Source organism: Oncorhynchus keta, chromosome 2, assembly GCF_023373465.1.
Source record: "Oncorhynchus keta strain PuntledgeMale-10-30-2019 chromosome 2, Oket_V2, whole genome shotgun sequence".
Taxonomy (NCBI): domain Eukaryota; kingdom Metazoa; phylum Chordata; class Actinopteri; order Salmoniformes; family Salmonidae; genus Oncorhynchus; species Oncorhynchus keta.
Window position 1 is genome coordinate 62,514,161 of NC_068422.1, and position 24,654 is coordinate 62,538,814.

General features: G+C 41.3%; 1 protein-coding gene across 1 annotated transcript; it reads left to right on the forward strand.

Annotated features, from left to right (window-relative positions):
- The first annotated feature begins 504 nt into the window (after positions 1-504).
- Positions 505-22,534, forward strand: shcbp1 (SHC SH2-domain binding protein 1). Its single transcript, XM_035736150.2, has 13 exons — positions 505-906; positions 6,227-6,418; positions 6,582-6,697; positions 6,993-7,201; positions 8,688-8,783; positions 9,575-9,805; positions 12,261-12,438; positions 12,863-12,983; positions 19,226-19,357; positions 19,631-19,749; positions 19,887-19,973; positions 20,401-20,548; positions 21,739-22,534. Exons 1-13 carry the CDS (start codon positions 699-701, stop codon positions 22,068-22,070), a joined length of 2,169 nt encoding a protein of 722 aa, XP_035592043.1. The 5' UTR covers positions 505-698; the 3' UTR covers positions 22,071-22,534.
- Positions 22,535-24,654: the final 2,120 nt, after the last annotated feature.

The window sequence follows — 24,654 nt, forward strand, 5'->3', positions numbered from 1 at the left end:
AGTGAAACTCACCCAGTAAAATACTACTTGAGTAAAAGTCTAAATGTACTGTATCTGATTTTAAATGTACTTAAGAACAGTGGTGGAAAAAGTAAAAGGTAAAAGTAAATGCTATACATCAAATTCTTTATATTAAGCAAACCAGACGACACTATTTCCTTATTATTATATATTTTTTTAGACAGCCAGAGCCACCCTGCACCACTCAGAAATAATTTTGCGTGTCAAGGAAAATGTAAGGAGTAAAAAGTACATTATTTTCATTAGGAATGTAGTGAAGTAAAAGTTGTCAAAAATATCAATACTACTTAAAAACCACTTAAGTAGTAATTTAAAGTATTTTTTACTTAAGTACTTCATACCACTAGGTCTACACTTGTTGTGTTCGGCGTATGTGTCAAAGAACATTTTATTTTATTTGACATTTGCCCTCATATGTAAAAAAATAACTGGTTTACTATTGGGAACGCCCATCAATAGAACCACCCCAGACGTTCAGCCAACGTCAATGTTCATTGGACGAGACTCCGTAAACCGGGGAAATTTTGAAAGGAGCATTTGCAACAATGATGTTTGTGTGAAAGTGCATTTCTTACCAAATGCACTATTAGTTAGCTAGCTCACCTGTCATTTCACTACTCAGGGCTGGATTGTATTGTATATTCGGATCTCTGCTGTGGCTAGTTTGAAAGTTGCACATGGCTGAAGAAGACGGTTGTTCATCTATGATGGAGCCTCAGTTTGAAGCAGGAGAAACGGCGGCGGATGGAATGATTTCGACAGCAGATTCAATTTCTTGTGAAAGTGGACAGAACAAGACAGACAAAGTGGATTTGGAGTCAAATGTCGAATTAGAAGAGGATGTCCGATATTTTAATTTGCGACAAGAAGATGTTGTCAGACAAGGTTTGTTTAACTATTGTTGCTCATTTTAACCGTGGAGCTAGCTAACTGGCTAATGTCGTTAGCAAGCTAACGTTAATTAGCTAAGTACATTGAGTAACGTTATCTAGCTAACTACGTAACTAGCTAAACATGCAATGCCACCAACTGTTGACTCATAACAGCAAATCATGCTAGGTATGTATAATTAACCTATTTGCTTAATTTCAAAGAACTGTTACAGGAATAGAGAAGTCTCAGCACCTATTCGTATGATTTTTGAATCTCCTCTTGATCATTACCCGCTTCTAGGCCATGCCCGATAAGTGAGTGATCATGAAGGAGAGGGCAAAATGGAAGGGAACCACTTTACACTATGCATCCAAAGTAGTAAATTAGATACTCATCTAATTTAGGGTTGCAAAGGGTCGGATGTGAATTTAAGCCCTGGAATTTGGGTAATTTAGCTTAAATTCATCAAAAAAGTTAGCTTAACATTGAACCTTTTTGTGGGATACACAAGTCAATTCTAGGTCTGGTGGCATATATTGGTTAAACAACTCCCAATTTAATGGAATTGCAACCCTCTGCATGCGCAGTGCGTTCTTCCATCACACGTACAGCTGATTCTCAAGATCTTGCACACTAATGTGACGCTATTAAGCCCACACTACTACACTGTCTGAGCCAAGGACCACATTCTTTCTGGTAAGTTATGATTACAATACTGGGTGGGGTGAATATATTTTATGATTTTTTTTGTTAACTAAGAAATAGTAGCCTACAGCAAAGTGTTTAAATAATTTCTAACCCAACAATTTCTGCTAGTTAGTTTTGCTACTAAACTCAGCAAAAAAAGAAACGTCCCCTTTTCAGGACCCTGCCTTTCGAAGATAATTTGTGAAAATCCTAATAACTTCACAGGTCTTCATTGTAAAGGGTTTAAACACTGCTTCCCACACTTGTTCAATTAACCATAAACAATTAATGAACATGCACCTGTGGAATGGTCGTGAAGACACTGACAGCTTACAGACAGTAGGCAATTAAGGTCACAGTTATGAAAACTTAGGACACTAAAGAGGCCTTTCTACTGACTGAAAAACACCAAAAGAAAGATTCTTATTTTCAATGACTGCCTAGGAACGGTGGATTAACTGCCTTGTTCAGGGGCAGAACGACAGATTCTTACCTCGTCTGCTCTGGGATTCAATCTTGCAACCTTACAGTTAACCAGTCCAATGCTATAACCACCTGCCTCTCGTTGCACTCCACAAGGAGACTGCCTGTTGCGCGAATGCAGTAGAAGCCAAGGTAAGTTGCTAGCTAGCATTAAACTTCTTACAAAAAAACAATAAATCAATCATAATCACTAGTTATAACTACACATGGTTGATATTACTAGTTTATCTTGTCCTGTGTTGCATATAATCGATGCAACGCTGGGGGATGATATAACAAATGCGTATTTGCGAAAAAAGCACAATGGTTGGATTACTGTAGCTAACCATAAACACCAATGCCTTTCTTAAACTCAACACACAGAACTATATATTTTTAAACCTGCATATTTAGCTAAAAGAAATCCAGGTTAGCAGGCAATATCAACCAGGTGAAATTGTCACTTCTCTTGCGTTCATTGCACGCAGAGTCAGGGTATATGCAACAGTTTGGGCTGCCTGGCTCATTGCGAACTAATTTGCCAGAATGTTACGTAATTATGACAACATTGAAGGTTGTGCAATGTGACAGGAATATTTAGACTTAGGGATGCCACCCGTTAGATAAAATACAGAACGGTTCCGTATTTCACTGAAATAATAAACGTTTTGTTTTCGACATGATAGTTTCCGGATTCGACCATATTAATGACCTAAGGCTCGTATTTCTGTGTGTTATGTTATAATTAACTCTATGATTTGATAGAGCAGTCTGACTGAGCGATGGTAGGCAGTAGCAGGCTCGTAAGCATTCATTCAAACAGCACTTTAGTGCGTTTTGCCAGCAGCTCTTTGCAAGCATAGGCTTGAAGTCATAAACAGCTCAATCAGCCTAATGGCTGGTGTACCCGGTGTGAAATGGCTAGCTAGTTAGCTGGGTGCGCGCTAATAGTGTTTCAAACCTCACTCGCTCTGAGACTTGGAGTGGTTGTTCCCCTTGCTCTGCAAGGGCTGCTGCTTTTGTGTAGCGATGGGTAACGCTGCTTCGAGTGTGGCTGTTGTCGACGTGTTCCTGGTTCGAGCCCAGTTAGGGGCTAAATTGATTTTTATTGATGCATTATATTAAGTTAAAATAAGTGTTCATTCAGTATGGTTGTAATTGTCATTATTACAAATAAAATAAAAAAAATAGCCCGATTACTCGTTAGCGGCTTTTTTTTGGTCCTCCAATAATCATATCGGCGTTGAAAAATCATAGCGGTCGACCTCTACTCTGGAGTGGGATTGATTTGGAGGTGAAGGGTCCGTCATTGTCTGGGGCGGTGTGTCACAGCATCATCGGACTGAGCTTGTTGTCATTGCAGGCAATCTCAATGCTGTGCTTTTCAGGGAAGACATCCTCCTCCCACATGTGGTACCCTTCCTGCAGGCTCATCCTGACATGACCCTCCAGCAGGACAATGCCACCAGCCATACTGCTCGTTTTGTGTGTGATTTCCTGCAAGACTGGAATGTTAGTGTTCTGCCATGGCCAGCAAGGAGCCCAGATCTCGGAGCCCAGATCTCAATCCCCAGAAATGTCTGGGAACTTGCAGGTGCCTTAGTGGAAGAGTGGGGTAACATCTCACAGCAAGAACTGGAAAATCTGCTGCAGTCCATGAGGAGGAGATGCACTGCAGTACTTAATGTAGCTGGTGGCCACACCAGATACTGACTCTTACTTTTTGATTTTGATTCCCCCCTCTGTTCAGGGACACATTACTCAATTTCTGTTAGTCACATGTCTGTGGAACTTGTTCAGTTTAAGTCTCAGTTGTTGAATTTTATGTTCATACAAATATTTACACATGTTAAGTTTGCTGAAAATTAACAGTTGACAGTGAGGGGACGTTAATGTTAATTAATTTGCCTGTTTCCGTACATGTTTCATTTTAAAACATTTATCTTACAAAGGAGTTGTTTAATCAAACTGCGTAACTATTTATCTGTACATGGAACTTTTTAAAGTTTTTACATTTTAATTAACACTTCTAGTCTTTACAGGAAAATGCCACGGGCTCTATCTGATGTGTGGAGACATTTCACTGCAGCTAATGTAGAAGGAAAATCAGTGTACATTTGCACATACTGAGCCATATCATATGTGAAGAATGCAACAAAGATGTAGAATCATCTGGCCAAGTCCATAAAGTTCCCTCAGCGCTCACAACAAGCAACCTCCGACTTCTATTCAAGGTGAAAATGATGAATCGGACACCTAATCGATAGCAACAGGAGCTAACAGTTCCTTCTGTGGCACAGTTGGTAGAGCATGGCGCTTGTAACGCCAGGGTAGTGGGTTCGATTCCCGGGACCACCCATACGTAGAATGTATGCACACATGACTGTAAGTCGCTTTGGATAAAAGCGTCTGCTAAATGGCATATATTTATATTATATTATAAGCAAATCATAGAGAAAGTAGAGTATTGAAATCATCGCCGATGGGTGGTCGAATGTTTGTGTGCAAGGTATAATTTTCTATATCTCCACCCCTCAACCAGTATTCTACAAGAGCACAGACGCAAGGGACAACAGACACACCGGCTCTATATTGCAGATGAGCTGAAGGCAGTCATCAATTACCTTGGACCACAGAAGGTATTTGCACTGGTGACAGACAATTCTGCGAACATGAAGGCTGCTTGGTCTAAATTGGAGGAGTCCTACCCTCACATCACACCCATTGGCTGTGCTGCTCATGCGTTGAATCTGCTCCTCAAGGACATTGTGGCACTGAAAACAATGGATACACTCTACAAGAGAGCCAAGGAAATGGTTAGGTATGTGAAGGGTCATCAAATTATAGCAGCAGCAATCTACCTCACCAAGCAAAGTGAGAAGAATAAGAGCACCACATTGAAGCTTCCCAGCAACACCTGTTGGGGTGGTGTTGTCATCATGTTTGTCTTCTGGAGGGGAAGGAGTCTCTCCAAGAAATGGCCATATCACAGTCTGCCAATATGGACAGCCCCATCAATATGATCCTCCTGGATGATTTATTTTGGGAGAGAATGGTAAGCAGCCTGAAACTACTGAAACCTATAGCAGTAGCCATTTCACGGATTGAGGGAGACAATGCCATCCTGTCTGATGTTCAGACTCTGCTTGCAGATGTAAGAGGAGAAATCTGCCCTGCCCACTTCACTGTTGCTCCAAGCAGAGGAATCTGCAGTTCTGAAATGCGTCATAAAGCGTGAAGACTTCTGCCTGAAGCCCATACACGCAGCAGCGTGCATATTGGACCCCAAGTATGTTGGCAAGAACATCCTGCCTGGTGCAGAGATCAACAAGGCCTATGTTGTCATCACTACCGTGTCTCGCCACCTTGGCCTGGATAAGGGCAAGGTTCTTGGAAGTCTGGCAAAGTACACTTCCAAGCCATGGCTTTGGGATGGAGATGCTATATGGAAGTTGTGCCAACATATCTCATCAGCCACCTGGTGGAAGGGACTTTGTGGATCTGAGGCTATTACCCCTGTTGCCTCCATCCTCCAAATCCCACCAACATCAGCTGCCTCAAAGCGCAACTGGTCCTTGTTTGGGAACACACACACCAAAGCACGCAACAGGCTGACCAATACAAGGGTTGAAAAATTGGTGGTCATCCGGGCAAATTTGAGGCTTTTTGATCCTGACCACGAGCCATCCTCAACAGGGTTGGAAAGTGACCGTGATGAGGCCTCAGTCTGATGTTCAAGAGGTGGACATTGAGGAGGTGAAGGGAGAAGACATGGAAGCCTGTAAGGAAGCTTTAGTTTCAAGACTAATTTTACAGCTGTATGTTAAATGTTTTTCAGAGTTGCGATGGATCGTTGGGGTCATTCAATTTTCCCCTTTGTTCAGTGAAATCATCCCATGTGAAGAGAACTCATTTAATTAAGTTCAATTTGTAACTAAATTGTTTAAATTTCTATTAGAAGGATTTAATCATTTGCAATTATTTCTACTTATGATAGAAACAAACCTTTTACTTTGTCTCCATATGATATGGTAAATATATCCAATGTGAAAAAACTCTACATTTTAAATGCAATAAAATTAATTAGCATATTTCTGTTAATTCCCATGGATAGTTTCCACCTCCTGAATATTCCCCAAAATGTGCAACCCTAATCTAATTTATACTTTATTTTCTAACACAGAACTTTTCCAAAATGAGGAGGATGATGATGATGATGATGGTGACAGCGGCACAGCTTACTTCAACCCTGATATGGCTGGTACTCGGTTGCAACGTGCCGAACGCATAGGAGATGCCTCCCTTCCTGACACCTTTCAGACAAATGAACTGCTTTATTACGAGAGATTCAAAGCCTATCAAGACTACATGCTAGGTATGTAACCTTCCCACGGTCTTGCATCAATTGTTGTCAAGGTTATTGGCTAAAGTGGTTAAAAGATGTTTACTACAACCATATTGATTGAGCTTCAACGCTAAAAAATTAAACCGACTTGAGGGGTTGTCTCAGATGCTGTCTGTGCTGTTGTTTTGGACAGGTGATTGTAAAACATCTGAGGTGAAGGCCTTCACGGCTGACTACCTGGAGAAGGTCCTGGAGCCTTGTGACTGGCAGGCACAGTGGTGCACAGACGTTTTTGATGTGCTAGTGGAGGTAAGTCACTTCGACCTGAAAGATTTCCCAGCAAGAGACTTGTCTAAAGGAGCTGTGCTTTCTACACTGCATGAAATGAATTGGAACACTTGCACTCTGGATGCGGTTTTATAGTGAATCTGAATCCAGAGGTCCGTTTAAACAGTGTGTAACAGCTATCTTTTCCAATGTTATTGCAGATGGTTGGATCTGATGAGCGAAGCAGAAGTAACTGAACAGGGTAGCCTAACCATTCAAACATGGGAAAAGTGTTTATATGAAGGTTACAACCTCATATTTGTGCCCTTTTCATCAGGTGGTGGATGTGAACTATAAGGAGCTGAAAGCCCAGGTCAAGCTCGTGGTGCCCCTGCAGTGTGAGACGAGAGGCTGTGAGCTGACGGAGGAGGCCATGAACACACTCCTAGAGGCCACGCTGCAGAAAGTGCCTCTGCAGGAGCTCCGTGTGGTGTTTGATGAGTCTGGGGACTTTGACCAGACTGCACTGGCACTTGAGCACCTCCGGTAAGACCATATTGTAAACAGGTTAACACTGCTGAGGTTTTTATTCAAAGGGTTGTTAAAGTTACAGTTGAAGTCTGAATTTTACATACAGCTTAGCCAAATACATTTAAAGTCAGTTTTTCACAATTCCTGACATTTAAACCTAGTAAAAATGCCCTGTCTTAGGTCAGTTAGGATCACCACTTTATTTTAAGAATGTGAAATGTCAGAATAATAGTAGAGAATAGTTTATTTCAGCTTTCGTCACATTCCCAGGAAACAGTGGCTTCTTCCTTGCTGAACGGCCTTTCAGGTTATGTCGATATAGGACTCGTTTTACTGTGGATATAGATACTTTTGTACCTGTTTCTTCCAGCATCTTCACAAGGTCCTTTGCTGTTGTTCTGGGATAGATTTGCACCGAAGTACGTTCATCTCTAGGTGACAGAACGCGTCTCCATTCTGAGCGGTATGACGGCTGCGTGGTCCCATGGTGTTTATACTTGCGTACTATTGTTTGTACAGATGAACGTGGTTCCTTCAGGCATTTGGAATTTGCTCCCAAGGATGAACCAGACTTGTGGAGGTTTACACATTTTTTGGCTGATTTCTTTTGATTTCCCCATGATGTCAAGCTAAGAGGCACTGAGTTTGAAGGTAGGCCTTGAAATACAGCCATAGTTACTCAAATGATGTCAATTAGCCTATCAGAAGCGTCTAAAGCTATGACATCATTTTCTGGAATTCTCCAAGCTGTTTAAAGGCACAGTCAACTTAGTGTATGTAAACTTCTGACCCACTGGTATTGTAATACAGTGAATTATAAGTGAAATAATCTGTGTAAACAATTGTTGGAAAACATTACTTGTCATGCGCAAAGTAGATGTCCTAACCGACTTGCCAAAACTACAGTTTAACAAGATGACTCCAACCTAAGTGTATGTCAACTTCTGACTTCAACTGTGTTTCTTTCCATGTCAGAGGAGAAAGCACCAGAAAACGTGCCGAAGGCGATTTGTTCCATCCCCCCGTAACAATTATTGAAACATCTTGTTGTAGGAGTTTGCATGTGGTGGAACTGACATACAATTTGGGTGTGTCTGACTTTAACTTCTCTTAATGTGTGTCTGAAAATGTGTTCCTCTTGTCTTTTGGTCCGCTTGATAGAACTTTAGAATAACTTAACTTTTTCCTGTGAAGGAACTTAATTTTTTGGAGTGGTTAAAGCTGCAGTATATAACTTTTTTGCACATACATTTTCTCAGATACGATATGACAAACAGTCAAAGGATTGTAAATGGACAGGCAAGACAGAACCGTCATATTACAGCCGCAGAATGTTTATCTTCGATGTGATACTAAATAACAAGGGTGTGTTCAAATTTCTTGGTGTGACAGACACTGAGAAATACCCTGAAGAGAGATGATGCAGTGGAACAATTGGTTCTGCTTCTGTGCCGTGAAATCTCTTGTCTGAACTGTCTCAAACCGTTTTCTTCTTTTTTAGGTTTTTCTACAAACACATCTGGAGACAGTGGGACGACGAGGACGAGGATGATGACTTTGACTACTTTGTCAGATGTGTGGAGCCCCGCCTCAGGCTGTATGTGTAGAAGGTTGATAGTGTGGGGAATGGGAAGATTAGTCAGTGTGTGGGCTTGATTGGCACTTTCTCATTTAGGCTGTATTGGTTCAGATCTGCCAATGACACGGCTTGGTTGAACCCATTATTTGAATGCCACTATCAGAACGGCCATATGGCATAGGAACCTGTAGAGCTTTGCAAATCATTGCAGTTCAGGCGCACTTGAGCAAGCTCCATGTCTAATTGTTGGAGCTGGATATGCTCAAGGCTGTTGCAGTGAGAGGGTGCAGATTGTTATTTGGCCAATAGATGGCAGTGTGTACCTGGGGATTTTGAGCTTACTGTGGCATAGATTTATTTAATTTATTTTCTTAATGGGTGGATATTTACGGGTGGAGACGAGGGTTAAGACATCTTATTGGCTTCAGCAGAAATCCTAAAGCTTATTGGTCTAACAATCAGCTCCTAGTTTATACCAAGGACACTGTCGCCAATTTGCTTTTAAAGACTGTCTTTGTTACTCATTCACGACCGGCTCCTTAGATAGAATCGAGACCCTCCCTGTTCAGAATCTCAATGTTTCACTTCTTTCTCCAAATAATGATTAAGAACAGTTTCAAATTCCGGACAAGGCCATCAAAAAAACAATGTTGTGCTCTGATCTTCTCCACTAGTTATCTCACCTTAACCTCTTAGCCCTCCAATTTTGCTTTACAGTTTGTTCCCAACACTCCTTCAAGACCACCTCCATAATGCAATTGTGTTTTTAAAAATAAGTATTTCTCCCTCTGTGGCTGTCTATCCTGCAGGTTTTATGATATTCTGGAAGATCGGGTGCCTGCTGGACTTGTGGCAGAGTATTACTCTCTTTTGGCACGCTGCTCTCAAAAGTTCCAGGAGTTCTCTAGCCTGCGGAACGGCATCAGCAGTGACTCTGAGTCTGAGCTGGACAACGTGTCCATGGTGGAGGGCCTAAGGATGTACGAGCAGATGGAGTCCCTGAAGCGCAAACTCCGGATCATGGAGAACCCGCTGCTCAGGTAACTGCCCAAGGGGACACGGGGTGGGAAGACTGAGAGGAGCTATCAGTGTCTCTGCAGAGTGTGTGTGTTGAGGGCATAGTTGTGTGACTGATGGAGTTGGTCTCTTTACGGAGGATGAAAATAAGACGACTGAGTAAAAGCTATTGGATTCACCTCTGTCCTTGTGCTAGCGTGTTTGACCTACAGTGCCCCAGTTGAGAGTAAAACGCCTTACGTAATAACACTACAGTCCAGTTCAATGCACCATACTCTGGTTAGAATTAGAGGTTGACCGGTTATGATTTTTCAACGCCGATAGCGATTATTGGCGGACCAAAAAAAAGCTGATACCGATTAATCTGTCTTTTTTAAAAATACATTTATAAAATTTTAAAATTGTGTATATGTATAATGACAATTACAACAATACTGAATGATCACTTTTAACTTAATATAATACATCAATCAAATCAATTTAGTCTCAAATTAATAATGAAATATGTTCAATTTGGTTTAAGTAATTCAAAAACAATGTGTTGGAGAAGAAAGTAAAAGTGCAATATTTGCTATGTAAAAAAAGCTAAAGTTGAAGTTCCTTGCTCAGAACATGAGAACATATGAAAACTGGTGGTTCCTTTTAACATGAGTCTTCAATATTCCCAGGTAAGACGTTTTAGGGTGTAGTTATTATAGGACTATTTCTCTATAGCATTTGTATTTCATATACCTTGGATGTTCTTATAGACGCTATAGTATTGCCAGCCTAATCTCGGGTGTTGATAGGCTTGAAGTCATAAACCGCGCAATGCTTGAAGCACAGCGAAGAGCTGCTGGCAAATGCAGGAAAGTGCTGTTTGAATGAATGCTTACAAGCCTGCTGCTGCCTACCACCTCTCAGCCAGACTGCTCTATCAGATATAAAATCATAGACTTAATTATAATAACACACAGAAATACGAGCCGTAGGTCATTAATATGGTCAAATCCGGAAACTGTCATTACGAAGAAAACAAACGTTTATTCTTTCAGTGAAATACGGAACTGTTCCTTATTTTATCTAATGGGTGGCATCCCTAACTCTAAATATTGCTGTTACATTGTACAACCTTCAATGTTACGTCATAATTGTGTACAATTCTGGCAAATTAATTACGGTCTTTGTAAGGAAAAAATGGTCTTCACACAGCAATGAGCCAGGTGGCCCAAACTGCTGCATATACCCTGACTCTGTCGCACAGAACGCAAGAGAAGTGACACAATTTCCCTAGTTAAAAGAAATTCATGTTAGCAGGCAATATTAACCAAATATGCAAGTTTAAAAACATATACTTGTGTATTGATTTTAAGAAAGGCATTGATGTTTATGGTTAGGTACACATTGGTGTAAGGACAGTGCTTTTTTTGCGAATGTGCTTTTGTTAAATCATCACCCGTTTGGTGAAGTAGGCTGTGATTCGATGATAAATTAACAGGCACTGCATCGATTATATGCAACGCAGGACGAGCTAGATAAACTAATAATATCATCAACCATGTGTAGTTAACTAGGGTTTATGTTAAGATTGATTAAAAAAAAAAAGTTTAATGTTAGCAAGCTACTTAACCTTGGCTCCTTGCTGCACTCGCGTAACCCAGTCTCCTCGTGGAGTGCAATGTAATCGGCCATAATCGGTGTCCCAAAATGCCGATTGTTACGAAAACTTGAAATCGCCCCTGATTTAAAACCCCTACTTTTTCGAACATTCTGTTAAAAATCGCGCAACATTTCAGCGCCCTGCTGCTCATGCCAGGAATATAGTATATGCATATGATTATTATGTGTGGATAGAAAACACTCAGACGTTTATAAAACTGGTTAAATCACGGCTTTTTTAAAAAAAAACACAGTCTTCATAGATCGATATCTAGGCTATATATGGACCGATTTAATCGAAAAAAAGACCCAATAGTGATTATGGGACATCTAGGAGTGCCAACAAAGAAGATGGTCAAAGGTAATGAATGTTTTATTTTATTTGTGCGGTTTGTCGCGCCGATTATGCTAATTATTTTGTTTACGTCCCCTGCGGGTCTTTTGGGGTGTTACATGCTATCAGATAATAGCTTCTCATGCTTTCGCCGAAAAGCATTTTAAAAATCTGACTTGTTGCCTGGATTCACAACGAGTGTAGCAACACCCTGCATGTGTATTTTAAAGAACGTTTGAATTTTAACTAGTACTATTAGCATTTAGCGTAGCGCATTTGCATTTCCAGATGTCTAGATGGGACGCCTGCGTGTCAGGTAGGAGCAAGAGGTTTAGGTCGACCTCGTTAGAATACAAAAGGCACAGCAATTGAGTTTATAGCTACTCCTAATGCACACTTGGGCCTATACTTTGAGAGTCTATAGGAAAGTGGAAGATTTACCTGCTCTGTCCAGTGCTGTACCATTCTGTTCATCTACATAAATGTATTCACTCCTGACACTGCAGGTATGTGCTGGGATACAAGGTGAACTCGGGGAAGCAGTCATGCAGGGCCAAGGGGCCTCGTGCCTCAGGCGGCCGGATGGTCCATGTCGTGTCTGTCTCCACTACAGTTAGCCAGCTGCAGAGCCTGATGGCAGACAAGCTTGGGCCCAAATTCTCAGGGGAGGAGTTTGAAGTACAGGTATGGCAAACAAATAAAATGTTATTTGTAAATGTTTCATCCATAGCATATTGTATTTTGATCAAATTTAAGTTTGCCCAGTTTTCCATTTCAAATGGCCTGTTTAATGAGATGATCAGAGATGAAACCCAATGGTTATGTTCTCCATGTCTCACTTGTAAGGGTCTGCTCTTGGATTTGCCGAGGCGCTTGGGCTGTCTTTTTATATGACCCCCCTAGTTCCTGTAAACTGGCATTCCGCCAGGATTTATCGAAGCTGTGTCTGTTCGCCTGAACGCCTCGGCTCTAGTATCTTTTGTATTCCAACGAGACGTCCGAAGCGGGAAAACAAGTGTTTTTTTGTGTCCACCTGTTTAGTCATGAGTGCAGATCTGTATTGTACAGACAGACTGTGTACTGGAACTGCTCTTGTGTTAAATGTTAGTTTCACAGTGAGCCCCTGCTGGCTGTGAGTGCCTGCTACGAGGGAGACGTGGTCATCATCCTTCCAGGACACTACAATGTCACCAGCTCCATCAGTATCCCAGACTCCATATCAGTGGAAGGTAACGTTTCACATGTCTGAAAGCAGCTTTTATAATGGCAGAATGCACCACTGCTGTTTTGCAAGTACAGATAACGTCTAAATAATGGAAACACGAGTCAATCAGGGATACAAAATAGATTGAAAACAGATGCTTCCACACAGGTGTGGTTCCTGATTTTTAAGACGATGTAAACCATTTGCCATGGCCGTCTGTCACAAGATCTCAACCTAATTGAACACTTACGGTAGATTCCAGCACCATCAACAAAACGCCAAGTTATGGGATTTCTCGTGGAAGGATTGGGTTGCATCCCTCCAACAGAGTTCACTCGACACCTGTAGAATCTACTCCAAGGTGCAGTGAAGCTGTTCCCGACACCCTATTAAGACACTTTGTTGATTTCTTATTTTGGTACTTACCTGTATGTGTCAGTGGAGGCTGCTGAAGGGAGGGTCGCTCATAATAATGGCTGGAATGGAGTGAATGGTATCAAAAGCATACGTATGTGATTTCTACGTATGTATGTGTCCTTAGTTGCTTTTAGTTAGCCAGGGATGCCTTTTTCTGGATTCAGCTCATGAGTAGTGTCTGGAGGCTTGGTGTTGCAAACCTCTTCTGATTTTCTGTTGTTTTCCAATCATCCAAGTCTGATCAGTCATTGCAAAAAAATGTCCTATTTTTATGTGAGTTGTTCAACACATTTTCCAGGTTGTCTGAATTAGAGGTTGACTGATTTAATCAGGTCCGATTTCAAGTTTTCATAATCGGGAATCAGCATTTTTGGACACCGATTATGGCCAATTACGTTGCACTCCACAAGGAGACTGTGTGGCAGGCTGACTACCTGTTATGCGAGTGCAGCAAGGAGCCAAGGTATGTTGCTAGCTAGCATTAAACGTATCTTATAAAAAAACAATCAATCTTAACATAATCACTAGTTAACTACACATGGTTGATGATATTACTAGTTTATCTAGCTCGTCCTGCGTTGCATATAATCGATGCGGTGCCTGTTAATTTATCATTGAATCACAGCCTACTTCGCCAAACGGGTGATTTTAAGAAGCGCAAAAAGCACTGTTGCACCAATGTACCTAACCATAAACATCAATGGCTTTCTTAAAATCAATACACACAAGTATATTTTTTAAAACCTGCATATTTAGTTAAAAGAAATTAATGTTAGCAGGCAATATTAACTAGGGAAATTGTCACTTCTCTTGCGTTCATTGCACGCAGTCAGGGAAAATGCAACAGTTTGGGCCACCTGGCCCGTTGTGAACTAATTTGCCAGAATGTTACATAATTATGACATAACATTGAAGGTTGTGCAATGTGACAGGAATATTTTGACTTATGAATGCCACCCGTTAGATAAAATACGGAATGGTTCCGTATTTCACTGAAAGAAAATCTCAATGATAGTTTCCGGATTTGATCATATTAATGACCTTTCTGTGTGTTATTATAATTAAGTCTACGATTTGATAGAGCAGTCTAACTGAGCGGTGGTAGGCAGCAGCAGGCTCGTAAGCATTCACTCCAACAGCACTTTCCTGTGTTTGCCAGCAGGTCTTCGCAATGCTTCCAGCATTGAGCTGTTTAAGACTTTAAGCCTATAAACTCACAAGATTAGGCTGGCAACACTAAAGTACCTATTAGAACATCCCAATAGTCAAAGGTATATGAAATACAAATTCTATAGAGCGAAATAGTCCTATAACTACACCCTAAAACGTCTTACCTGGGAATATTGAAGACTCATGTTAAAAGGAACCACCAGCTTTCATATGTTCTGAGCAAGGAACTTCAACTTTAGCTTTTTTACATAGCAAATATTACACTTTCAATTTCTTCTCCAACACTGTTTTTGTGATATTTAAACTAAATTGAACATTTCATTATTTGAGACTAAATTGATTTTATTATATTATATTATGTATTGTATTATATTAAGTTAAAATTGTTCATTCAGTATTGTCGTAATTACAAATATATTTTGGCCGATTTTAATCTGTACTGGCATTTTTTGGTCCGCCGACATCGGCGTTGAAAAATCATGCTCGGTCGACCTCTAGTCTGAATCCTTCCATCCTTTTCTCACTAAGGAATCTGTTGCTATGCTGTGACTAATGTGCTGCCAGGTACTGTTATGGCCATATGAAATCAAGTGTTCACCTGCAGATACTTTTACGGTACTGGCTGCACTGTGGCATGCTCATGCTTTCTTGAAGGTTAAACCACCCCTCAATGTACAGTAGATAGATTGAAATAAACGTATCGCAGAGAGGATGCGGGATGTACAGTTGGAGTCCTGGTAAAGCAAATGGAGCTTGATGGCGCGGTAAGCGTTTGAATGGGGGGTGATATTAATTAATAGAGAAGGCTAGCGCGGGTGAGGAGAGGTCAGAGCAGAGGCACAGTGTCTCTTTATGCAAATGGGGGGAGGGGAGATTGGAGTGTTTTTTTTTTTTTTACATGGGGCTGTTTGTATGTGCTTGCCCTCCTGTGGTGCTAGGAACCCCCTGAAAGCTGAGATAAAGAGGGTGGGGAAATAAGATGCAGCACTGCCTGGCACTGTACCACGACAGGAGATGAGCAACTCAATTAGACCACCGCCGGATTACCATAATAGAATTCTCCCTCCCACCAAAGAGCCTTTGATATTTAGAGGAGCCAGGCACACAGGCGCTTATTGCTTTTGGGATATTGCTGTATCAAAGACAGAGGGGGGAAAAAGATGCATATGATCCATCTTCATAAGTATTATGAGAATTTCCAAACGGTCTGTGTTCCTGAAGAGACATTAGAATTCAATAGTGAGGAGGTTGTTGGTCAGCACTTGTTAAGAACAGAATGCATTTGTGATCTGCAATCAGTGCACCTGTTTTAGCATTCTAAATTAAAATTAATTCTCTAAGCAGCAGTACATTTTTGCCAGTCTTGAAGCCCGCTGGGAATATGGTTTTCCTCTCCTGGAAGTGTCCATGGGCCTATGACTTTACCAATCAATATTCAGCCTTTGGCCTTTCCAATGGCAGCGTGTGGAACCCAGCCAGTTCTGTAGAATTGTTGGCCACATTGTGGAACATGTGTCTCCAGGCCATCTGTCAAGGAACAGAGAATTATGAACCCTAGCCATCAGAACACGGTCCATCACATTCTGCACTGTTGTACAGTGCTGCTTGCTTGGGATTGTGCTGAATCGCTACTTGTCATGTAAACCACTGCAAGGTTGGAAGGAGTGTTCAGACCCAACACTGGCCATTGAGCCCTGAGTTAGTTGTCCCAGCTGTCAGCATGCAAAGAGCAAATTCAATTTATTCCATATGATAAGTCTTCTACGTACAGTTGGTGAGGGGGTAAAAAAATCAGTATGTTAAGTAGAGTATTGCAATATTTTTGCAGATTTCCTATCGAAATACTTTGACTCCACGTTTTAGATTGTTGCTAAGTAGTTAACATTAGCTAGCGCTAGTCGGCTGTACATGCGCAAAAACCTATAGCTCATCATTCTATAGCTTGTTCGCCGTTTAAAAAAAAAAAAACATTGAGCCAACATGTTTTCAGCACTATTCTCCATGACTGACCAAAATGCCTCTTTTCATAACTCTCTTGTCCCTCTGCCGCAGACAAATAGTGAGCAATATGTTTAGAACATCAAATCGCAGTAAAATCACAGTATCGAATTGCAATACATGCTGTTTGCACTGAGTATACCAAACATTAGGAACAGCCTCAATTCGTCAGGGCATGAACTCTACGTGTCAAGCTTTACACAGGAAGGCCTCGGTGTAACGTTCATTCCTGAGACAAAACCATGACTCTGCAGTGAAGAGCACTTTTTGCCAGTCCTGTCTGGTCCAGTGATGGTGGGTTTGTGCCCATAGGCGACGTAGTTGCCGGTGATATCTGGTGAGGACTTGCCTTACAACAGGCCTACAAGCCATCAGTCCAGCCTCTCTCAGCCTATTACGGACAGTCTGAGCACTGATGGAGGGATTGTGCATTTCTGGTGTAACTCGGGCAGTTGTTGCCATCCTGTACCTGTCCCGCAGGTGTGATGTTCGGATGTACCGATCCTGTGGTGGTCTTGTTACACATGGTCTGCCACTGAGAGGACGATCAGCTGTCCGTCCTGTCTCCCTGTAGCTCTGTCTTAGGCTTCTCACAGTACGGACATTGCAATGTATTGCCCTGGCCACATCTGCAGTCCTCATGCCTCCTTGCAGCATCCCTAAGGCACGTTCACGCAGATGAGCAGGGACCCTGGGCATTTTTGTTTTGGTGTTTTTCAGAGTCAGTAGAAAGGCCTCTTTAGTGTCCTAAGTTTTCATAACTGTGACCTTAATTGCTACCGTCTGTAAGCTGTTAGTGTCTTAACGACCATTCCACAGCTGCATGTTCATTCTTTGTTTATGGTTCATTGAACAAACATGAGAAAGTGTTTAAACCCTTTACAATGAAGATCTGTAAAGTTATTTGAATTTTTCTGAATTATCATTGAAGGACAGGTTTTTAGCATTTATATTTTAGATTCTTCAAAGTAGCCACCCTTTACCTTGATGACAGCTTCACAAAGACACGGTGGTTAGAACCAAAAATCTCACATTCGGACTCATCAGACCAAAGGACAGATTTCTTCCGGTCTAATGTCCATTGCTCGTGATTCTTGGCCCAAGCAAGTCTATTCTAATTGGTGTCCTTTTAGTAGTGGTTTCTTTGCAGCAATTTGACCATGAAGGGCTTATTCACGCGGTCTCCTCTGAATAGTTGATGTTGTCTGTTACTTGAACTCTGATGTGCAGTAAATTGCTGAATTCTGAGACTGGTAACTAATGAACTTATCCTCTGCAGTGGAGGATAACTCTTACTTTCCTGTGGCGGTCCTCATGAACCAATTTCTTCATCCTCGCTTGGTTTTTGCGACTGAACTTGAAGAAACTTTTTCTAAGTTGTTAATTTTCCAGATTGACTGACCTTCATGTCTTAAAGTAATGATGGACTGTCGTTTCGCTTTGCTCATTTGAGCTCTTCTTGCCATAATATGGACTTTGAATATTTTACCAAAAATAGGCTAATCTTCTGTATACCACAACTGATTGGCTCAAATGCATTAAGGTGTGAAGAAATTCCATTAATTAACTTAACAATGCATACCTGTTAATTGAAATGCTTTCCAAGTGACTACCTCTGGAAGCTGGGTTGAGAGAATGCCAAGAGTGTGTAAAACTGTAAATGCAATTGTGTCTACTTTGAAGGATATAAAATGTATTTTGATTTGTTAAACACTTTTTTTTGGTTACAAGATTCCATATGTTATTTCGTAGTTTTGATGTCTTCACTATTCTGCAATGAAGATGATAGTTAAAATAAAGATAAACCCTTGAATGAGTAGGTGTGTCCCAACGTTTGACTGGTACTGTATAGAATCTCAATATTCGCACTAGGCAATTCCCAGTCCTATGTACAATTCATGTAGTTCTTTGGTCATCAGCTGTCTTGTTAGGCACATGGCTAGTGTGTGGACCTCACACATGCAGAGATGTATGTAGACCAGAGCCTAAAATGAACACCTGCCAAATGTTGGTCAGATGTCTATTTCACCAGCCACATTGGTGGATTGGTCAGGGCTCCACAGTGCGAGCATTTCATTTGCATTTGTGAATAAAAATTGTAACGTTTGATATGTCGTTAAAGAGATTCTGTAGTATTTTAGACTTTTTGTTTCATAGCTGGTAAATGTAATTGCACAAAATAAAAACTATGAATCCCTATAGCCTATCTCACCTTGCTCTGCATCACTGCCTGGCTTGGGGGCTGTGTGCAAGTTGGTCTAATTTATTTGAGACAAGTCTACTTAAGTGAGACTTGTTCCCTGTTTCTTTGCTATTTACAGTGCACTGTTTTGTTCACACGCAAGGTTTTTCAATGTTTGAGTTTCAACTATTAGGGAAGAGAAGACAACGCAGCTACTAGTCAGTCACACTTGACTGGAGTCACGTTACCACGGTAACCCCCTGCCCTTGAAGAGGCAGGTGAATATTTTTGTCTCTGATATTTTGGTTAAAATAGGTCACAAAAAATTCAACAATATACCATATTACTTCTTACTAATAATGCATTTGTTTTAGAAACATTACAAAGCATGCAAATCTGTGTTTTGTCCCTGAGTGGCTGGTAGAATTTTAAATCTACCTGCTATGGTGGACCAGAAAGTACATTTTAGGCCCTGATTTAGGCTAAATCTTTATTTTCAGGGTTTGGTCTACCTGATGAGGTGGTGATTGAGAAGAAGAACAAAGGGGACTCGTTTGTGGAGTCAACAGGAGCCGACGTGAAGATCTCCAACGTCAAGTTCATCCAGCACGACGCTATCGAAGGCATCCTCTGTGAGTTGTCTTCGTCCTCCCAATGTGATTCTGCCTCTACATCTATCCTGCCCCCCCCCCCCTCCAACTCTACTATCAGTCCACCCACTGGCCTGCATTAATAATTCTGCCTAAGCTGCTGGCGCTCCTTAACATCCGGCAACAGCCATATATCAATGACTTGCTAGGAGTAGAATGGGTTGTGTGTGTAACCATTCGGAATACTAGGATCTAGCTGGCATCTTCATTTCCCACCTAGTGTCGATTTTCGTCTTATTTCCCTCTTGTCTCCAGGCGTACGTCAGGGTAAGCTGGAGATGGAGAACTGTGTCCTTCAGTGCGAGACGACCGGTGTCATTGTGCGGACGTCAGGCCACCTGACCATGAACATGTGTGACCTCTACGGCTCTAAGGTAAGAGGTCATTGACACTTCTCATGGTGGCTTTCTTTTTTGACTGCTATCTAGCTGTTATGTTAATCATTGTGTGTGTCTGAGGCCGTGCAGTAGCCTAGCTGTGTCTCTACATGCTGATAACTGTTGTGCTGTAGGGAGCTGGTGTGGAGATTTACCCTGGCAGTGTCTGTAGTATGGTGGGAAATGGCATACATCACTGCAAAGAAGGGATCCTGATCAAGGTAAGAGACTGAAGTTCTACTGGTAAATTACCAATCTGTGTATCACTGTTCCCAGCACTAGCACATCTAACCTTCATCTCTTTCTAGGTTGTTAAATTCTAAGCCTGTGGCATTATCTTCCCTCAACCGAAATTGAGTTTATTGCAGAAAATGTTAAAATGCGCGCACACACAGCGAAAAACAAATATGGACTTATTTCCCTCATTACCTCCAGATTACTTCTGGGGTCTTATCTCATTCCCTGAGGCTAGAACGGTAGTGTTTTTATCTCTCTCTCAGAGCTTTCCTTCCTGTTGTCTCTGCCCGATGTGTTGAACTTGGCCAGGACAACTTAAGCAGGAAGACGGACGTGATGACTCTGTTCATGCCCGTCTCCCCCCACTCTGTTGCTCAATCTTTCAACCTCCTCCGTCCTGTCTTCCAACAGGACTTTGCTGATGAGCTGGACACCATGCCCAAGATCACCATGGTGAACAACGTGATCCACAACAACGAGGGATACGGAGTGATCCTGGTCAAACCTAGTGACGCTGCAGCTGCACAGGGCGAGGCTGCACAGGAAGACACTCCTTCAGGTACTAACTAGTTCCAAATCATTGGGAAGTTTTCCTCAGGAATATGATAAGGGGTGGCGTGGCGAGTCTAGATGGAAACTCGTGATGCATTGACATTTTTGCATCAGTGGCGTTCCAAATTGAGTTTTGGCTTTCTGAAAATTATTCTGATTTGCAACAAGCTTAAGATGCAAAACGAGCACCGCACATGCTACTGAAACAGTCTGACACTGTAGGAAGAGAATGTACGAAACAAGCGGAAAAAAACTGGGAAATGCATCTGAGGGGAAATGTAATTTCTACTTCGAGCAAATGTAATTTGAGAGTTGAATGCCAGTGCTCCCATTCAAGCACATAATCCAATACTGAAGTTCTCCAGACTTCCAATTTTAGAATCAGCAAGACAGGATTTGGAGGGATTGCCACGTGAGACTAGGTACTAACCAAGTCTTACGCAGTGTTTCCCACATAAATCGGCTTACTATTTCTGGAAGGCAGAGTTAGTTTCACTGGGAAGTTTAAATGAGCTTGACCTTCATTCCAGGGCAGCTGCAGAATAAAAGGTGCAGCTGAAGGTGGCATGGCTTAAAATACATCTGGAGAGCTCTCCATCTCTCGCCCTCTCCAGCATCCTCTAAGGGAATGTCCCTTATTGTTTGATCCCCACCCCCAGTACGCAGGAATAAATACCTCTACCCCAGACAGGGGAATGAGTGTAAATTAATAAAAAAAATAAAAAAAATGAACAAAGCCATCTCTTTTCAGATTACCTTTTTAAAAATGTGAAATACAGCATTCATCAGTTTTTCCGACACACTACAAAGCCAACAACTGGGAAATAATTGTCATTTCGTTGTTATTGAAAATATGTCCATTGTGGTGCTTTGTTTATCTTCCGGAAATTAGCAAAAAAAATGCTGTTGATTAATTAAACATTCCCCACTTTAAACGTCGATGAGGCTGCTCGCATTTTGATTTGAAAAGGTAAGAGCATGGCAATTATCGGCGATTGATCCCTAAGGGCACTCAGTTAAAATACACTGTCAGTGTGATTTTGAACAGAATGTAGTAATATTTCACAGGAAGACGTAGTGTTTTCATAAACATGACAAATCAGATTGTCATGATGGAGAAGGAAGTGGTGGTATTAGGTCAATGTCACAGTGAGGTGTTGACAAGCCTGTCATGAACTGATTCATGTTATTTTCCAGATGAGCAACTGGATAAAGAAGAGGGAAAAGACGAGGGGAAGCTGCAGGTGGATGTGCCCGTCATCGTGGTGGACGACTGCTCCGTGAAGGAACCAGTCTCCTATTCGTCTTGTTACGTCGTTCCTCCGGAGTTCACAGAGGGCAACGATGCCATCAAGAGGGAGCTGGTGGCCACGTCAGCCAAGAAGCAGCGACTCCAGAAGAGCAGGCTGAAGGAGCTGGGGGTGACCAAGGCAGATGACAACTTGCTCTCCCAGGAGATGTTTGTCTCCATACAGGACAACCAGTTCAGGAGGAACGGTATGGGCAGCTTCGGCACCTTCTTATACTGAGACTAACTGACCCGTCCTCCTGTTCTGTATTCCATACATGCAAACACACTTTTACTTCATTTCTTCCAACCTCTTTGTTAAATTTTGCTGACTAGTGAGTGGGTATGTGTATTTTTAAATGCTTTTTTAAAACATGGCTTTTTAACACAATTCTCATTTTAGTATACTGATATTGTGGATGCCTGAGTCTAATAAACTAAATTGTTTTCACGATGACACTGCGCCTCAAATGTCCTTCGCAAATGTTTTTTTTTGTTTTTTTTCCCGTGGATATTGTATAATTTATATTTATGGATATTATTAAGATGACACTGCTTGAAATTGTTTTGTGTTGGGGGAAATCGTGTTGCCTTTGAGTTAGTATCTCACCCTCACCTGTAGTTCTGATCATTCCTTTGTCAAATGTTTCTAAAGGCACTCTAAACAATCAAAATCATGAGCCAATAAAATGAGTTTATATACGTTTTGATCTTTAGTTTTTTTTTTTTTTTTTACAACTGGACAGGTCAGATGAGAGAGGTGGAAATCTGCTTATTAAGAAGCTTAAGGCTTCACCTTTTATAAGATGCTCACAATTGTTTAATTCCAGTTGATTAATTTCCTTGGGATTAAAGGGCTGGTTAAACCTCATTACACCACAGGCAGTTTGATGAATTGCCTAATCCAGCATGCCCCTGTGAAATACATGTTGTACTGCTTCTTATGAGGTGTCCCAGGCTGACCTCAATAGACCAATTTTATTCCACAAATCCAAAACTGAATTAAATGCTGCCGGTAATCATTATTCCAGTGACTGCATCCAATGATGGATTTAAAATTAAAAAAAGTCTGAGTACAGTCTGACAAAAGTCCATATTTAGGTCAGCATTTGACTGGGAGAAGGGACTAATTGTATTCAAAATGGTTTTTGTTGAATTTAATATTTTTACAAACATTTTACCCAGAAACAACTTAGGAATCGAGCGTTTCTTGTATTTCAGGGGGGGGGGGTCAAGGCGTTAGTTACTTCCCCCCTCTGTTTATTCCCGGCAGGACTTGTTGCTAGTGAATGACTTGAGCCTATCTGTAATTTCTGCATTAGGCAAAAGTTCCTTGGTTCGAATACCCGAGCCGACAAGGGGAACCATCTGTCTGTGCCCTTCAAGGCACTTAACCTTCATTTGCTCCAGTGTATGTGACAATCAAACTTTTTTAAAAGTGATATTAATGCCAAAAATAACTGTCAAGAATAGGTCTGTACACTGGATATTGGAAATGAACAAGGTCCAGGTGGGTTTTCATTCTGTCAAAGTTTTAGTAACCAATTATTAGTAGGACTGCTCACTGCCCAGGGAACGTGCGGTTTTGTATTGAGAACTATACAGGGGATTATTCTAGATTTTACCCAACGTTTCAGTGACATGCTAGAGATGTCAAAACAGAATGGGTGGAGAAAGAAATTGCAGGGCTTTTGTGACAAATGTTTTATCTTCAAAAGAGTAGAATTCAAGGAGGACCAAATCTAGAGCTCTGGGTGATGGAGGACAGTGGAAAGTGCTGTTTGAAGTGGTGTCCTTTATAAATAGTGAGTGTCTACAGGAACGAGCAGTGACCATTCTGGGGGAGAGGGAAGGGTCTGTCTTGTCCCCAAACTACTGTGGGACCAGTGCTTTGTCATATGAGGGGCAGATAGCCGTTTGGCTGCCTTTTCAGCCTCACTTTATTTATCTCAAACTTTTGTCCAAATACACAATCACTGTCAGTAGCTCCACTCCCTCTTAGCTTCTATGTTAAAAATACATTTTCTGACAGTGTATTATAAATGGTTTGAAAGGCCTAAATGGCTGCATTCACACAGGCAGCTCAATTCTGAACTTTTGCCCAATGAATAGCAAAATAGCTGATCTTATTGATCAAAACAATGTGACAATAGCAGTTAATGAATACTCTTCCAGTCTTTAAATGAGAAGTTTGAGACTTCTTTGTCTTATGATACATTTTTTTCAATTTGCTATGAGAATTCATATTTGAATGACTTCCAGTTGGCAGTTAGTTGTGTCGGGGTAGTTCCACCTCTCCCCATGACTTTGTCATGCCTGCGATTCTCCTGGTGTCCCTCACATTTGCCATTTCCACTGAATATATTGTAAGGAAGGGAAATGTGTCATACACTGTGTGTGTGTGTGTGTGATATATTCTGTAGCTAGCTAAAGGTAATGTCAGCCTATTACTTATGAAAATGTTTTTTAAAGCCCTATTACCAGGCTGTTTAAAATCAAAACAAATTCAATATAATTGTAGGCTAACTCTATAAGCCGCCCCTGCACAATCAATGAACCAACAGTATAGCCTAGGCTTTTACGTTCCCCCTCGGACTCATGCAAAGAAAGTTTGGAGCAAAGCATAATGTAACAGTCCATTCGGTATGCATAAAAAAATACAGTCCACGTTCAAAGCCAATTACTAGAATTGGTTGCATTTTGGAGTATAAGCCAGACCAATTATGTCTAAAAAATATATATTTCTGCCAATGCTTAATATGCGGTAGGCTATGTATTATAACATTTTAATGCAGTTTTTTTTTCGTGCTTGGGCTCATATATAT

Bases quoted from the DNA above. Each gene is read 5' to 3' on its own strand.
- shcbp1 (XM_035736150.2), top strand. From the start codon at position 699: ATGGCTGAAGAAGACGGTTGTTCATCTATGATGGAGCCTCAGTTTGAA. The intron at 6,419-6,581 runs GTATGTAACCTT...TGTTTTGGACAG, and splicing joins CTATCAAGACTACATGCTAG to GTGATTGTAAAACATCTGAG. The intron at 20,549-21,738 runs GTACTAACTAGT...GTTATTTTCCAG, and splicing joins ACAGGAAGACACTCCTTCAG to ATGAGCAACTGGATAAAGAA.